The sequence below is a fragment of the Octopus bimaculoides genome, chromosome 10 (genome assembly GCF_001194135.2).
Source record: "Octopus bimaculoides isolate UCB-OBI-ISO-001 chromosome 10, ASM119413v2, whole genome shotgun sequence".
NCBI lineage: Eukaryota > Metazoa > Mollusca > Cephalopoda > Octopoda > Octopodidae > Octopus > Octopus bimaculoides.
The window spans coordinates 32,198,929-32,217,844 of record NC_068990.1 but is presented as its reverse complement, the minus strand read 5'-3'; the positions used below and the strand labels follow the sequence as shown (position 1 = coordinate 32,217,844).

At 35.0% G+C, this 18,916-nt stretch overlaps 1 protein-coding gene across 2 annotated transcripts in view; it reads right to left on the bottom strand.

The window, feature by feature from the left end:
- LOC106874539 (guanine nucleotide exchange factor subunit RIC1) overlaps window positions 1–18,916 on the bottom strand; it is a 245,149-nt gene that overhangs the window by 166,443 nt on the left and 59,790 nt on the right. For both annotated transcript variants that reach the window (XM_014922306.2, XM_014922307.2), the window contains exons 8-14: window positions 11,690–11,778; window positions 9,967–10,111; window positions 8,497–8,545; window positions 6,743–6,916; window positions 4,288–4,485; window positions 1,542–1,646; window positions 64–153 (exon numbers count right to left, since the gene is read on the bottom strand). In XM_014922306.2, coding sequence (XP_014777792.1) covers window positions 64–153; window positions 1,542–1,646; window positions 4,288–4,485; window positions 6,743–6,916; window positions 8,497–8,545; window positions 9,967–10,111; window positions 11,690–11,778 — 850 coding nt within the window. The remainder of the gene's footprint in view (window positions 1–63; window positions 154–1,541; window positions 1,647–4,287; window positions 4,486–6,742; window positions 6,917–8,496; window positions 8,546–9,966; window positions 10,112–11,689; window positions 11,779–18,916) is intronic.

Genomic DNA, 18,916 nt, shown 5'->3' with positions numbered 1-18,916 from the left:
ATATATATATATATATATATATAGATATATATATATAAATCAAGAGAAATTGAATGCACAAACCTCATCTTTATGTGATACTAAGTTATTGCAAGCTACACAGATAAAGTCTTTCCACCATGTTAAGCCACCAAATACCACCAGATCTCTCTCCTACAAAAAAAGAAAATAAAGAGGAAAGAAAAAAAAATTTAATTTAATAAAAGTTCTAATATTGATTTCTTCTACAGAAATGAATGGTCTTTCAGTTATGTTTAAAAGGAAACAATTTACAGTTGGGTATCTTGATACTGGTCCTTGTTCAGAATAATTCACAGGGAAATATTCATAACTCCAATGAGTGGTTCATGGAAGCATTACACAAGGTTGTATCGGTGTCGTGTATTTGGAGGAAATGTTAAATTTAAACTGGTGTAGAACATTTCTCTCCAAGAAATGTGCTACAAGTTGAACTCAACACTTCAATCTGATGTTACACTCCTCAATTTTACAATGCTACCTATGTTTGAATTGTAATTTCCAGCTAGGAAGATAATAAGACATTTGAGATTTAAGTGTCTTGGCCAAAGACTATGTAGTGGCAGTAAGAGGATACAAACTACTAATGTCTCAAAGATTTAAATCTTATGAACTCAGAAATCAGCATTTATCTGGTTCTGTAGCATATAACACTGTAATTTCTACCAAATATACTATTTGTTAAATTAAAAGTTACAACTGGGTATACTTTAAGTGGCTGTCATTATAGAAATAAGATTAATAGTTCATATTCTATTACTAATGTTGCACTTTGTTTCCTGAATTAATGGCCTCATTGAACAGAGGTTTAACAATAGGGCCCTTGGTGGTGCACAGATCATTACTGTAAGTAGTAGAGATAACATATAATTGTGCTTCTTTATAGCACCAAAGACAACTTGCATCAGAGAGAAAATATATAAAAATGTCAACAAAACTGGGTTACATTACAATCTTGTAATGAGTGTTACATTACAATCTTGTAATGAGTTGGAAATATCAGTTTAACCCTTTTGATACCAACCCAGCTAAAACTGCCTCTGGTTCCGTAGTATAAATGTCTTGTTTTCAAAAGTTCTGAATTAAAATCTTCCACTAAACCTTAGTCACAATTTATATTCCTAACACTAGTTTAATGATAACTAAGTTATTTTACAAAATTTTTTGTTATATTTAAAATTAATTGAAAGAAACACAGAGCATCTCAACAGAAATATGGTAACAAAAGAGTTAAAGAAAAAATGGTTTTTAACAGTTTATAGGAAGACAATTTAGCCAGTTTGTTACCATATTTCTGGTGAAATACACTGTCTTTGTTTCAATTAATCTAGAAAATAATGAAATATTTAGTAAAATTATCAAACTAGTGTTTGGGCATAAATCAACATTGGATTTTGATGGAAGATTTTGATTTAGATCACTTTAAAACATGAAATTTGCATCACAGAATACGGAGCAGTCTCAGGCAGGTTGGTATCAAAAGGGTTAAGCGATCTCAGTTTTTCATCAATAATATTTCTTACCTGTGTCTCATTACCAAACAGTTTCCATTTACGTAACGCATAGTGTGCAAGTCCTGTTTTACCAGCCACTGCAATACACTGACCAGATCGATCCACAGCAGCATACTAACAAACAAGTAGATAAAAACAAAATACAAACAATGAATTATCATAATAAATATGGAAGTTCATTTCCAGAGAATTCTGCAGGCTTAAATTTACAAAAGCAAGCAGAAGAGATGTTAAGGCATACAATCTGTTTCCAACTAAATGTTTTAATGTTAAGCTTTCTATACCTCAAAAGGGTTTTAAGGGCTAGTATTTAGTTCCTACTTTACAGCATTAAAAAATTAGAAATTTATCACATGTAAAAGTCATCTGTAACCTACTGCTGATAGTTAGGTTAACTGGGACAATGTAGAATAGAATATAGTGCTCTAAAAATATAACAAAATACATGCAGAAAACTTAAACAAGTAGCCTACAAGCTGAGAGATCCATTTGTTGTGAACCTGGCCATTTCACATTTATAAATAAAAATTAGATATAGGAGAAAGTAACTCTAGTAACTCTTAACTACCACCTGTAGTAATACTCGGCTACTAGTCAGCACTACTGACAGCAACAAGTGGTCACCAGTCAATACCTCCCTACCTCTGTAACACTCAAATGCTGGTCAACACCCTGAGTAAACAATTGAGTTAGAGATAAAACTCTAAGAGACAAGCAAATAGAGAGTGTGACTGACTGTTTCAGCTAAAATTGAATCTGTTTAATGAGATACCACAAATCAAAATAGTCAATGATCCTACTAACATAAGTATTTACATTAATATAAGAAATAAATACAATGATTAGCAATTAAAGACTATTTTTTTTAATAACTTGAATGTTTTATTTTATATGTCAATGAACCACTTTGACATTTTCAATGAAGATATTCCACAAGCTATTGTCCTACGTTCACCATGGATTCTGCCTGTTTGTGTTCAATAATATATTATTCATGGCCACACAAAAAAACTTTTTCCCAAATTTTCTAGTATAGTATACAGAAGAGCAACAAGTGTTTCAAATAACCAACACTACACAGATTATTGAGAAATAACTTATCTCCCTTGCACAGCTGTTGCATTTTATTTACCAACACCCCAACACATTCACACTGTAGTGGCACGAAATTATAGCCGCCATTGAGGAAGTACTATTCTGCGCATGCGCAAGGGACTTCACCACCGGAAGCCCCTCGAGTGCGCATGCGTAGTAAAACTAGTACTTAAAGAGTTGTTTCACTTTCTAAGTCAGTTGAGCGAGAGACCTTCTACGTGACAACTCCTCGCTCCTCAACGAAGCACTCTTCACCTCGATGCCTTCGATGGTGATAGCTACTTGCTTCTCTGGCAGGCATCAAGGAAGCTCTTAACTTTCCAATACCAGCTACAACGTAATCAGCGGCTGCTAAGCTGAGTGACACAGGATTTATATAACCAAGCATCATCAAAAATAAAATTTATTTTTATTATGTTGTTATATTGTTCTACTGTTCCTTAATATATAATGCTGTTGAAAGGTGATAGAGAGAGACTAATGTCTCTATTACAACTATCAAACTTTTACAACACAATCTCTCTCTCACTCTCTCTCTCTGCAGAGAGAGAGGATAAGGATGATCGATTTAATTACAGTATACTACTGATGGTTATTTTATTTGCAAGACATATACAGCTGCATTGGTACCTGAACTCAGTTTATATGTAACAATATTTGACTTCCTTCGTAAAGACGTTTTGCTCCTGACAAATTCTAGTTATCTAATATTCCTTGCTCTTCACTTTATTTGACAATTCTAGCTAAGTTAATTACTTATCCCTTTTATAATCATCCAACAAATTTTTCAAGGCCATAATATCTGCAATTCAGTGGAGGGTCTGTTCCAACCACTGAAGTAATCTAACTAAAGCAGTAAGTTGACCATTAGCATGCTAACAGATTTTATTTTTCAATTTAAAATTGTTGGTTAGAATCTGTCTGTCGTTAAGACTAATTTCAGCTTCCACATCAGACTGCTAACTAACTAGTTGACTGGTTTGGTGAAACTAATACCATAGGTGGCAAATTACTTAACAACAGAGAATTTTGTAATAAGCACGTTTCATAAGTAGATTGTGAAGTTGTTGGCACTTTCATTAGGTTTGTAGTGGCACGAAATTATGGCCGCCATTAAAGAAGTACAATCTACGCATGCGCAAGGGACTTGCCTTCCCGGAAGCCCCTCGAGTGCACATGCGTAGTAAAACCAGTACTTAAAGCGCTTTGCGCGCTTTCTAAGCCTCTTTAGCGTGATGCTTTCGACATGACAACTACTTGCTCCTTTGGCATGCCTCAACGAAGCTCTTAATATCCAGATGCCGATTACAAGTTAACCAGCGACTGCTAGGCTGAATGACACAGGATTTGTAAAGCCAAGCATCACCAAAATAAAACTTATTTTTATTATGTTGTTAATTGTTCTACTGTTTCTAAATATATAATTTTGTTGAAAGGTGATAGAGAGAGGCTAAAGTCTCTATTGCTACTATCAACCTTTTACAGGTTCAAACCAAACAAAACAGGGATAGATATTAATGATTCTTCTTAATATATATGTTAGGTCAACTATGAAAAGAAAAAAGGATGTTCTTTTCAGAACAGTTGCAGCAGCAACATCAACGACAGCAAACATATTTTTAAAATAACACCATCAACAACAAGAATACTTTGAACTTACTCTTATTGGCCAGTTAGCTGAGAGGTAGCTGTGTGAGATTGGTATAACCTGCCACTGTTTATTTCCAACCAACACATGAGAGATGGGGGAAGACGTGACAGAGGGGGACACATTGGAGTTTGAAACTTTAAAAACCGAGTCTCCAATATTCAAATAAAGTTTATTATCTCCTTGAAGGAAAAGGTGTTCATGATTTGCCTGAAAAAAGATGTCAAAACAATTTAGTTAGTCACACGAAAATAGGGTTTGGACAAAGAATTAAAAAGTAAATAAATTTTGGTAAATATTGAGTACAGTATACTATCATAAGAAGTAATAACAAGAGAAACTGTATAGCAAGACTTTATTCAACAAATGATGTTGTAACTGAATTTTACTTTACAGCTTCGTAGTTGTAGAGTCGGTCTCACAAGCCAGTACCGTGGAGAAATGTCTAGTACCATAGTCATAGCTAAATCAAAGCCTAATCAGTGAAATTTGATAGGCACAAACTACAAGAAAGCTCCCACCAGAAGAGTTATTGCTATTCTTGGGTACTAGACTTAATCCATCTTCCAATTTAACATCATGACTTGACTCTTAGGAGTCTTTAGCTTATAACATTCTGCTGTAAGTTTTCAGGTCAGGCCTTCCTTCCTCTCGGTAGTCTTTGGAGTTCTTGAAAAGCATCATGAATGACAACCATTTCCTTTGACTATACCATTAAAAAAAAAAATCTAGTTTATGTAGGGGAGACAACTTGCCCAACATATACAACTTGGAGCTAACATTTGCTCTTTATAAAAAAAACAAGAAACTAAGACTGAAAAGTTAACAAAACATGTAAACTTAGCAAAACAACAATAGTAAACAGCTGGAATTAGATTTTATGGTTATACAGCTTAATACTACAAGTTCAAATTAAGTCTTTCTCTTGGATTGATATTTTTCTTCTTTACCATCAAAGTTCAACACATGATAGACATGGCAAGGTTATGTGAAATAATCTTAATATTGCAGTTTCTCAAAGTTTCCTTCTTGACAAATAGTATTGTCAAAACAAAAACTGAAAGTCAGAATTGTTATTCAGATCTGGAACCAAGTCACCATAGGGAAGTTTTAATTAGGATGTGTGATCATTTTCTATTTCAGCACAAATCTGCAATACAACTATGTTTCAAACTTGTGTTACTTCATCAGATGAAACAATGTCATGTCTGACTCAACTACTCCCTCCAAAGCTTCTTTGTTTAGTTTATCTTAAACAAAAATATTTTCCATCTCCACCCATTTTGTATCATGCTTTCACTATGGCAGATTCAACCCTCTGGCAATGTCTTTGATGTATTTTTGCTTCTCAATTCATTCTCAGGTTTTCTTGTAAGTTCGCACCACATGTTCAACTCACTCATTGTCCCAAGTCATTATATAGCTCCTATCAGATTTCCATGCCATGCAGTAATTACACTTTTGATATATATCTTTTATAACAATTTAGTTAGTGGCATCATAATATAAAAGGAGAAAAATTTAATAATAACACTTATGCAGCAAGAAGAAAACATAAGCTGAATGACTGATTTTAATTAAATCTGATTTAGGCAAATATGGGCAACAACTCCAGGTATTTTTCAGTTACATAAGACCTTCTCAGCAAAATATAACTTTTTCCTGACTTGCCAAATTAGAAATAAGATAACTTCTATATTGATGTACAATAATCTACACATGCAGGTATTACATGAATCATTATAATGACTGAGAAAATAAGTTACTTAAGGACACCAACTTTAGTGCCCTTTGTAAGGAAAGAAACCTTTGGTTGAATAACCAGGTTGCTATTTTTCAACATTTGTTCCTTTATCCAAAACACAGACTATTTGAACATGGTCTACTTTCAGCACATCAACTTAGCAGAAAGTACTAATGATTTCCAAAGTTTCAGTTTATACTTGCTGTTGCTGTTTCATTATATGCCTCTATCAATACTGCCATCAGTCCAGAACACATACACCAATATTTTCCACATTTATTTGCTCGAAATTAATACTGCACCAATGTTGGATATTTTATGGTGATGTAATTAGACTTAAATTATATTTTCCTATTAAATAAATTATTAAAAGTAATCGTTAGGTACAACAGTTCAATACATTAAAACAACCTTAACTGTTGAATAGACAAAACATCTTTATACTTTACCCACTGACTTGGCAAAATTCACAGTGTTGAATCAACAACACAATAGACTGACCACACATAGATACACAATAATACAACAATGATCCTAAAGTTATCCAGGTGTAGGCATGGATGAATGATTAAGAAGTTTTCTGAAGATAGTGCCCCATCATGGTTGCAGTCCAAAGAATGAAACCAGAGAAAATGGAAAAAGATTTTTTTTAAATGCAATAACAATAATATTAATTTTGAGAGCTGAATTGTCTGAGAAGGAACCAGAAATATAGAAACTTACCATACAAGGATTAGATGTTAAAGAACTTTTCACAAACTGCATTTGTAAAAGTTGAGTAGAAGGGGACTCCTCTTCCTCCTCTTCAGATGGATCTTCATCTTCAGTAGATGAGTTATCTTCCTCAGTAAAGCATTTACAGATCATCCATAGGTGATATCCCTCAATACCCCACTCCTACATGAGAAAAAGTACCACTAAAATTGTATTATAAAATAACAATGATTTCTTTTTATACAAGATAATTGGAGTCACCTGTTGATACACTGTTCTCAATATTTTTTTTTTTTTTTGGCTGAGAGGAGGGTCTGTTTTGGAACACATTTTCAGAGGTAGTGCAGAGTGAATTTTCTTCAATTTCTTCTATCATCTAAAATCAGTGATATTTCAGAGTAGATTTCAGCTTTGGGAATGCAAAAATAATTTCTAATAGGGAAAAATCCTGAGAGTAATGTAGCTTGGGAACAAGAGTCTGTTAGTAGTTTACAAAAAGATCATGAATAAGGAGTGATATGTAAACAAATACACTGTCACAGAGTAGTATCCATGTTCTATCTGTCCATGCCTGAGATTTACCCTTCATAGCAACTCTTTCAAAAGTTACAAGGCATCCAAATAAAATTTTAGAGATCATCTGATCACATGGGATAAACACATGACAAGTGACATCTTCACAAACAAAAGATGATGAACACCACCTTCATATTTAAGCGTTCTTTAAAAAAAAACAGCATTAATGATCCAATCCACTATTACAACAGTCATTTTGCTTCAACATTGTATCTGTATACCCATGTTTCATCAACTGTTATATTTTTCAGAAAGTTTCCATCAGTGTTGAACAATAAAGACTTGATTTTTTTTTTGTTCATCTGTCAATTGATGCACTACAAATGTTGTAACATAATATGTCTTCAAATTTTCTTATAAATTATGTGACACAAAATTTTACAGATACCCATTTCATCAGAAACTTTGCAGATTGTCAGGTGACGAATTTTCATGGATCACAATCCATACTTTTGCAACCTGATCATAGTCCATTGTTATAAAATACCCTCCAGATTTCTCATCATCTTCAATGGACATCTTCCCAATTTGAGTCACTAATATCACTCATAACATTGCATACGACTCAAGCAATCCTCTCGACAGGCCTGTTGCAATGTTAGAAAAGTCCCCATTAAAGTTTTCCCAATTTAAAACAGAATTCCAAACAAAATGTTGCTCTTCTAAATACTTCACTGAACAATTCATGACAAATCACCAAGTGCACTAAACAGACACTCACTCAAGCACATACAGATCAACGCTAACTGATATGGTATAATATGGCTATTATTAGATTGCAGGTCTCACACAACAGTGAAATCACAAGCTGGCTGGCATGTTGTTTTAAAAGTCTGGCTTCTTTTTGAATAGACATGTATAATCATCATCATCATCAACATCAACATTTAACATCCATGTTCCATGCTGACATGGGTTGAATGGTTTGACACAATTGAGAAGTCCAAGGACTGCATTATGCTCCAGTGTCTGCATTGGCATGGATTCTATGGCTGGATGCCCTTCTTAATGTCAACCACTTTACAGTATGTGCTGGATACTTTTTTCGTGCCACCAGCATTAATGACATTGTCATGCAGCTTGCAAGACTACAAAGTATTCCAAACACTATCTCTTCCTCACACATGCAAACATGCACAAACATATTCTCATGCATAAAAACACTATAGATATGTAAAGGTACTTACCATGCTTTTAACAGGAGAAGGATAAAGCTTACTTTCAGATTTTGGGAACCTAAAAATATATTCAAAATTCAGTAAATATTAAACCGTAAGTAAAACATAGGTTTAAAATATTTCACTAAATTAGCTATGTTAAAAAACAAATTCTAAATTAAGAGAAGAACCACACAACTGCCTCAACACTGGAGATCAAAGAATGTTTACAAGACAATATGAACAAGGAAATTATTTAAAATTTCTTTGACATCTGACTCTTAATAGTTAGAGAAATGTATGTATCATCATCATCATCATTTAACATCCGCTTTCCATGCTAGCTTGGGTTGGACGATTTGACTAAGGACTGGTGAACCGGATGGCTGCACCAGGCTCCAATCTGATCTGACAAAATTTCTACAGCTGGATGCCCTTCCTAATGCCAACCACTCCAAGAGTGTTGTGGGTGCTTTTACATGCCACCGGCACGAGGGCCAGTCAGGCAGTACTGGCCATGGCCACACTCAAAATGGTGCTTTTTACGTGCCACCTGCACAGGAGCCAGTCCAGCGGCACTGGTAACGACCTCGCTCAAATGTTTTTTAACGTGCCAGTAAAGTGACACTGGTAACAATCACGCTCAAGATATATATAGTCTTGAAGAGTGAGACACTGTCTTCTTCCTAGTACCAAAACGGTAGACAAACAGAATAGTTCAGTTGCCTTTTAAGCCAAACAGCCTATACTGTTGCAAAACCTAGATTTTAGTACATCAAGGAATTAAGTAGCTATTTTTATTGTATTGGTTTTCATTTATGTATTAAAAAAAATTTCTTCCATTTTGTTAAAACCAGGATGGTTGGAATGTATAGCTACTGTTACTGCAACAAAGTTTGCCTCCCTACATTAAATGAGTTCTCACTCATGCTGTTAGATAAATATTTAAGAGCACCTTAGCATTTACTTTATATCTCTAAAATCTTTAACCCAGCATGAAAACATTTTACATGTACCACTGACCAAGAACTATCAAGGAAATGTGAAATTATATTTCTACAACCTAATGTTCCTGATTTCTTAAAAGTGTTTACACAGATATAATTCTTTCAAAAAATGAAAAGAATTTGTGGTCTCTGCTTGCACACTTGTCTCCTCTTAACAAATGTACATTTGGTTGACAGTCACATTTAGAATATGAATCGAAATTAAAGTAAAATTTCCAAGAGAAAAAACACTAAAAGAAGTGAATATGGAGAAAAACTTAAAAAAGAGAAAATAGTCTCCAACAAATATTCTTGACCAGCCTATGTGACTAATTCTTATATCAACTAGTTTCCAACTACACAGATATATTGTAGGGGGCTCTTAAATTAAATTAGAGATACAACTAAAACTCCCAAAACTAAACAAAAAGTTTTCACTCAACCTGTAAAGTAGACACTATTTCCCACTGGACAAAGAAAATAAATTTGGAGTAGAATAATCTCATAAACTTACCAATAATCGCCACCCAGAGTGCATACTAAAAGAGCACCAAAAACACTCCAGAGTGAGAATCCACCATGTTGCCAGCACATAGCCAGAGCTGTTTCATCAGGTGTCCATTTCATACAAGACACAGCACCAATCATCTCTCCAGCATCTAAAACAAATTTCAAAAGTACATCATCATCAGCATCATTTTAAATCTATTTTCATGCAGTCATGGGTTGGATGGGTCATTTAGAAAGGTCAGAGAACTATGTCTCACTTGAATGTTTCATTTTCTGACTTGGCTTTTACAACTAGACACTCTTTATGTCACCAGCCACTTTACAGAGTGTACTGAGTGCATTTTATTGTGGCACCAGCACTAGAAAAGCTATTATATCTTCTGTCAACCCAACACTGTATCCACTCATTCACCAACCACTTTACAGAGAGTACAGCGTGCATTTTAACAAGGCATGGGGACTGAAAAATGAACAAAAGAGAAAGTGATGACAGAAGAAGAACCAGAATAGGTAAATGAGGCGGCGAGCTGGCAGAAACATTAGCATGCCGGGCGAAATGCTTAGCGGTATTTTGTCTGCCATTACGTTCTGAGTTCAAATTCTGCCGAGGTCGACTCCGCCTTTCATCCGTTTGAGGTCGATAAATTAAGTACCAGTTACACACTGGTGTCGATGTAATCAACTTAATCCCTTTGTCCTTTAAAATTCAACACTCAGACACATACACACACTCACACGCATACAATTTTTTCAGTTATATATTCACAAATGGTAGATGCCCAAACACAAACCTGGAAGTACATATAATACTACTACTGGAGAGCAAAGGGTAAATCAGAAGGTGGACAATCTTTATACTGTAGTCTACCACGTTCTTAACAGAATATATCATAACTATACACACACACACACACAACAGGCTTCTTTTAGTTTCTGCCTACTAAATCCACTCATAAGGCTTTGGTTGGCCAAGGGCTCTAGTAGAAGACACTTGCCCACAGTGCTATGCAGTGGGACTGAACCCAGAACACGTGACTGAGAAGCAAACTTCTTACCACACAGCCACACCTGCACCTTTGTATATTCCAGTCATCTAAATCTTTCTTTTATTTTTTAATTTTACTTTTCTTTCTTTGTTGTTGTCTTCACTTAATATATTCTTGTCCAGTCAATTTTCTCTTTTATTTTAGTTATTGGTGGACATTACTGGGCCTCCAATAAACATATTTCTTGAATATATAAGCCCTAAATAAATACAGAACCTGCCATCTGTTACAGCTTTTCATAGTAGCATTTATGTTATAATGAATGTGTATAAAGTGTTGCAATGAATGTATAAATGTGTGGATATTTGTTCTTCCTGAAGTCAACTGAATGGTAAAGCAGTCCATTAAGACAATGTAATGCCCTAACAATTCAATGGATTACAATATTGTAAGATAATTAAAAGATTGAAACAAATTGATAGAGCAGATGCATTTATATTTAAATCAATATCACAAGTGTTTTAGTTGTCCTGGCATTAAATAAGTATGTTGGAATGCTGCATGAAAAGATTTCGCATGTTCAGTCCCAACAAAAACACTGGTTGCCTGATGTTGAATAAAGATTAAAGTATTCAAAATGTTGAGCTTTATTTTAAAACAAATTTAAAAACAAAAAAACAAAAATGGAGTTAACAGTTCAAAAATATAATTCTATAAACAGATAACAAAATTATATTTTACCTGGATAATCTTTATTCAATACTTTCAAGTAATGTGAGACCTCAAGGACACCAACCATTTCATCAAATGAGTAAACAATTCCTTCACCACTGAAAATATTAAGAATAACCCAAGATTATAAATATATACAGAATATATATATATATATACACACACACACAATATAAATTGATAAAAGTGAGAAGGTTTCTGACACACTACTTTGTTTTATTATGTCTAGGGAGAGTCATTATGTCAATACAATTAACACACACAAAGAACAAAGACGACAAATGTTATTACAGCCATTGAATTGTGATTCTGGTTACAACTGAATCAGTTTCCATCTACCAAATCCAATCACAAGGCTTTGGTCGGCCCTAGGCTCTAGTAGAAGCCACTTGCCCAAGGTTCCACACAGTGGGACTGAACCTGGAACCATGTGGTCAAGAAGCAAGCTTCTTACCACACAACCACATCACAGGATCTTTATTTCCTTTGATACCTTAAATGCAGCAGATGTGTATGTATGTTTACTTGTGTGTATGCGATGGACTTTCCTGTCGAACGTAACATATGAGAGTTCAGCTTTTTTGCTAAATGACCTGCACAAATGATGTGTTTATAGTGATCACATATGTGTGCTGTACATTAGCTCACTCCCCACCCCCGCCCATCAAATCCCCATTGCCTGAACGGGTGCACGGTGTGCAATGCTTCAGGTGTCGAAGTGATCATAGAGCAATTTGAAACGAAGTGTTTTGCTCAAGAACACAACACACCACCCGGACTAGGAATTGAAACCACAATCTTACAATCATGAGTGGAACACCCTAACCACTGGGTCATGCATCCTCAATTCAGCAAGTGTCTTCTCCTATAGCCCTGGGCTGACCAAAGCCTTGCGAGTGGGTTTGGCAAACAGAAACAAGCCCATTGTGTGTGTGTGTGTGTGTGTGTGTGTACATATATATGTGTGTGTGTGTGTGTGTGAGTACATATGTATGTAAATGTATGTGTATAAGTGTGTGTGTGTGCATAAGTATGTGTGTGTGCGCATAAGTATGTGTGTGTGCGCATAAGTGTGTGTGTGTGTGTGTGTGTGTGTGTGTGTGTGCAACTGTTCTCTTGTCTGGACATCATTTGTGATATCTGGTCATGAGAAAATATTAACTTGTTGGGAAAGAGGTGAGGGTTTGCAACAAGAAGGGCATCCAACCATAAAAGTCCAATCAAACAAAATTCTGTCTGAGCTATACAAGCATGTAAAATAGGCCATTAAACAGATGATGGTGATATATACATCATAAGGTTTTGTGGTAGGTGTGCTCATCTCTGTAACTGCAACATTCACACCTTTAGAGTACACCTGTAAGATTCATTTCGTCTAAGATTTATTTTCTCAATAAAACCTACCCATACACATAAACTTTACTGTGTTCACAGCATGTCACAGCTAAACTGATTTATTGTACAATGGAGAATGTGAATAAAGTCATTTTAACAGTTATCAGACATTTTTGCCATAATGGTCGCAATTTATTCTTTCTTTACAGATTTCGATAATTATTCTACAACCCCTTAGTGAACTCCAACACTTTCCTTGGGGGCATACATCAACTAACCAAACCAAGGTAGTCAAGCAGTAACCCACAACATGTTAGCTAATGCTATTTGTATTTGTTAACCCAGTCAAAAGAGAGTCCCATTAAGTGTTTTGCTTGATATATATCTTAATTAATAAAAAATGGGAAAACACAGACAGACTATAAGGACAATTATATGTTAAAGTCATGAGAATTTTGTACAAGAAGCTGAACAGATGTCTGCTAATAGAACACTATCTGAAATACAAGGAAACAAAAAAAAATTGTTTACTTTCATAGAACTACCATGGTGGAGGCGCAATGGCCCAGTGGTTAGGGAAGCAGACTCGCAGTCATAGGATCGTCGTTTCGATTTCCAGACCGGGCGTTGTGAGTGTTTATTGAGCGAAAACACCTAAAGCTCCACAAGGCTCCAGCAGGGGATGGTGGCGAACCCTGCTATACTCTTTCACCACAACTTTCTCTCAATCTTACTTCCTGTTTCTGTTGTGCCTGTAATTCAAAGGGTCAGCCTTGTCACACTGTGTCACGCTGAATATCCCCGTGAACTACATTAAGAGTACACATGTCTGTGGAGTGCTCAGCCAATTGCACATTAATTTCACGAGCAGGCTGTTCCACTGATCGGATCAATTGGAACGCTAGACGTCGTAAGCGACGGAGTGCCAACAACAACCATAACAAGGACATTCACTGAGTTTAAAAACAACAAGGCTATTAGAATATACTGATTTTAGCAGCTGCACTCTCTTCACTCAGTCATAAGAAACGCAGTTTCAATATCTAATGTTGCTCTAGTGGTCTCTCTTGCACAGGATGAACACACAGAAAAATGGTAATGGAGAAGATAGTAAATAATGGTGAAGGTAGTGGAATTGGAATTGATGGTGATGGAAGCATCAATGAAGGTGGTGATGATAATGATGATGATCATAAATTAGTTCTAATACAGATGTACATATAATGCATGTGTTTGTGTGTGTGTGCATGTGCACAAGTATAATTAATATATTTATTACAGAATGTTGTCTTGAAAGGTTATTTTAATTCCTTGTTTTTGATAATAGAAAATTGTTTAATTTCGAAGTTTCCTTGTTGTATGCTTATCAAACATTTCGTTAACACTGGGGACTAGATTGAAATCCAAAGCTAAGTCCACCAACATATGAAATACCCTTATCAGTTTCACAAACTGGGCCAAAAATCACTCATCCACATCTTAATTGATTTGGTACTTTTTTATCAAGTCTCTGAGATGGCAATAGGTGACAAACAAAGTCTATTTAAGCAGAAGTTGTACAACTACAGATTGCACATTTTTCTATTAGCTACTCAACTACTTATTCATTGTAACAGTAAATTTCATATTATTTTCCTATCAGCTTTGAAATGTTAGACAGATAAATTTTAAATCTTAAGACAGCAAGCTCACAGTAAAAACATGGTGGTCACAGCTAGAATGTAAATCACACAATGAAATTTGATCTAACATCCACATACAAGTTCAATCTTCTAGCCATGTATTATATAACTTCTTAAGTAGGGCTGAAGTTACTTGTATCACTGACCTTATTTCTTCATGGAATATATTTAAAATCATATATATATATTGGACAACTGGGAGTTGAGTAAGTATCTCAAATCCAACTGAGAAACTCTAGAGGCTGTGAAAACTAAAGATATGATACAAACTATTAACCCATCTCAACCAGTTGGGACTCTTTTCCATAAAATAGTAAAGCTTTATTCTATTCAAGAATATTTAAAACAGCTAATAGTTACAATTCAAAAGCATTCATTTTTTTGTTTAATACCTCAAAAACAACTCAACAATTTATAACATACAGAATGAGAGGGAAAAAAATAACTGAAATATTCATCCCAATTTATAATATTGAAATTATTTCTCTCTCAAAAGTCTCACAAACATCTCAATACCCAAATAAGCCTCACTGCCAGATATTTTTTGAAGAGTCTTTGCTGAAAGAGATAGAAACAAAAAAATTGTTCTCTTTTTATCAATCACTGCTGATCAATAAGCTATTCTGTTACAAAACTGTTGAAGTTAATTTTCCCCAAAAATTTTGTGCAAGCTAATTTATAAATGTTGACTTCATGCCAGAATTTACCGTTTGACCTATTAGCATAAATTTCTCAAATTGTATTTTGTGCCAAATTTCAAGACCTTAATTTATAATACCAGTCAATTCTTAACTCATTGCTTTCTAAAAACAACTAAGTACAATTGTCACGATAACCAAAAGTCTAGTCTTGAAATCAAAATATGAAGAAAAGAGAGGAGATGAATTTATGTAGCAAGTTATTTTCTAACAGTTCTTTTGCCCGCTAATGTAAATTTACGTAATGTCTACTGTAAGTATGAATTAACTTGTTAATCACTGCAATCTCTTCAAGTCCACAGTTGTCAGCAACCATTGTCTCTAGTATCATTCCGACACTTAACAGCCATCCTCAAATCTTACACTAGTGCTATGTTTAGCTCTTTGGCATTTAAATCAGCCATATCTGGCCCAAATATTCTACCTGTTTTCTGCTCAAACTGGCCAGATCTGACCTCTCATACCTACCCTATAGTATCATTCTAAAAATAGACAATTCCATCACATTGAAATCTCAAATCTACAAGATAAAGCATGATTAATTCAAAACAATGTGAGTAAATAATCATTACATTTGACTGAGCAATCTGAATGCTAAAGGGTTAAAGCTGACCACATTAGTCATCATTTTAATTCTAATTTTTCCATGTTTTGAGTGATGGGATCTTAAATTCTGTATCTTGCCACTCATAGTGACTTTTTGTCAACTCTTTCATGAGGTTCAACCTCAAGATCAGCTTCCACCATCTTTTTTCCATGTCTTTCTGGCCCTCCTTCTCCTGCAGGTTACTTCCACTTAGGTTGCATAGCACTTCTTTACTCGGGTGTCATTTTCAATATGCATCACATATCCCTACCAGCTCAGATTTCTCTCTTGCACTCTAACTGATTCCTTTTATACCCTATTTTTCTCTCAGCTCATATGGACTCCATCTTTCAAGCATGATAACCTTACACATCCAGTAGAGCACGTTCACCTCATTTCGTTCCAGCCATTGTTTTTCATCTGCATTCAATACAACTATGAAACATTATACTTTGCAAAAAACCATCATATAATCTACTTTTCACTCAGAGAGAAAATCCCTTTCTTTCCAGTAGAGGTTCTTATTTATAAATGTTGACTTCATGCCAGTACTTAATTTTTGACTTTTGGCCTAAATTTTTTAAATTGTAATTCAATCCTAATTAGCTGTGAACTTTTTCTATCCAATTCTTATTCTAGCTAGTATGCTTTCAAAATACACTCCTCCATAGTTAATTAGATCACCTACATATAGGAAGCTATTAACTACTTCTAGAGAGTTTTTCTAGCATTTGCAAAAATATATTTTATTGGTGTTCTTATTTTAGTTACTCCTATGAATCTGCTACATGTGGAGTCTATCTTCTCTGTCAATCTATGGTGCCATTGTGTGTCTTATACACCCATAGTTGAATGCACCATATGACATTCCTATTTACTCCTTTCTTGCATATCAAGCAGAGCCACTTCACAGATGGCAACAAACTATTGTCTTTTTTCATACTAAATAATGCTATTATCTTTGTTGCAGGGTCTACTTTAAGATCTTTCAACTCTAGGCTTTGCTTTTATATTTGGAATTTCGACACTGATTCTTCAAAAGATCCAGCTATGAAAATTAAATCACTAGCACACAGAAATTCCCAAGTAGCTTCTGTTATAGCCTGCAGAACAAGAATAAACCATAAGGGCTGAGAACCAAACCCTGATGAACACCTACCAGCACACTATTCCTTGTTGAAATCATTGCTAAAGCTCACCTTGCCAAAATCATTTCTCTACATGGCTTGCACAGCTATCACAAGCAATTCATCAACAACAAGATTTGTTAGTGACTACCAGACTACAGAATCTCTCCAGTAGTTGTCCCACTAAGAAATGAACATCAGTAGTACACCATCCTAATACAAACACCAACTGCATCTAAGCTAGTTTGTCTTCCTACTTAAGAATGATAAATCCTCTCTCTTACTTTCACAACTCAGTTCATCAGCTTGATGCCCTTGCAGTTACTGTTTTCTTGGACATCTTTACCTTTTGTAAGAGTTGATATCGGTATGACTATGCTAGTTAATGGGAATGATCAATACCTATACCCTGCTGATTGACTATGTGAGTGACTAGCATGTGAGTGACTAGCATGTAAGTGACTACACCAAATATTTTCACATCTCAACAACTATCTCTATGACCTCCATATTAACCTTTCAAATGTGAAAATAAATTTCATGGTCATTCCAGTAATGATGTTTAATATCTACCAAAAAATAGAATTGGTATTTACTGCAAGTTACACTACCTCAATAAACTTGACATATCTCAACAAAAAGTAGTTTCAAACATGATATTCCTCAACAAAAGAGGGGCTAATATATATATAAAACTTTCTGCAGTTAAGAGTAATGAAATTTTGAGTGGCTATATCTGAGTTCTGCAGTAAACGGGTTAAACGGACCAAGCCCAGAAAATTAGTGAATTTTTCTAAGGGACAATGAAAGAGTTTAAAACCGATATCATTTTTGACATTGAATGGATGGCTGAATTAATAATGATCTGGACAAGCTATCTTGTTGTATTTTGTTATGTCTCTTTATTTTCTAAATTCAAGTACCACCAAAACTGACCACCTTTCATCAGAGTATTGTTAATGTAAATACAAGTCAAGTAACAGCTTTGGTTGATTTTACCCCACTCTCCCAAAAGTTATGACATTATACTAATCTTAGATATAATAATTATTATTAAAGGCATTAGACAGTTGAATTATAATATTTAACTAAGTACATCATGTTATTCATACCTACCACTTTTCTCGATATTGAGTATGACCACTTCCCAAATGGCAATAGAATCTAGTCATTTTTCCAGTTTATTAAAACTTTGGCATTTGCTTAGTTTAAAATCCATCGATTCTAGGTTTTGCTGCATTTTGCTGATTCCTTTCATGTTTTAAACTCAATTTCTAAAGAGCTTACTTTATCTTTCATTACTCCAGAGTCAACAATATAAGAACCAGTCAATTATTGCAGTCAGTTAAATATCTGGCCTTACACCTGTATTATCGTAATTAATGTTGGCGTTACACCTGTATAATCATAATTAATGTTGGCATTACACCTGTATTATCATAACTAATGTTGGCGTTACACCTGTATTATCATAACTAATGTTGGCGTTAGGAAGGGCATCCAGCTGTAGAAACTCTGCCAAATTAGATTGGAGCCTGGTGTAGCCATCTGGTTCACCAGTCCTCAGTCAAATCGTGCAACCCATGCTAGCATGGAAAGCGGATGTTAAACGGTGACGATCATCATCATCATCGTTTAACGTCCGCTTTCCATGCTAGCATGGGTTGGACGATTTGACTGAGGACTGGTGAAACCGGATGGCAACACCAGGCTCCAGTCTGATTTGGCAGAGTTTCTACAGCTGGATGCCCTTCCTAACGCCAACCACTCAGAGAGTGTAGTGGGTGCTTTTACGTGTCACCCGCACG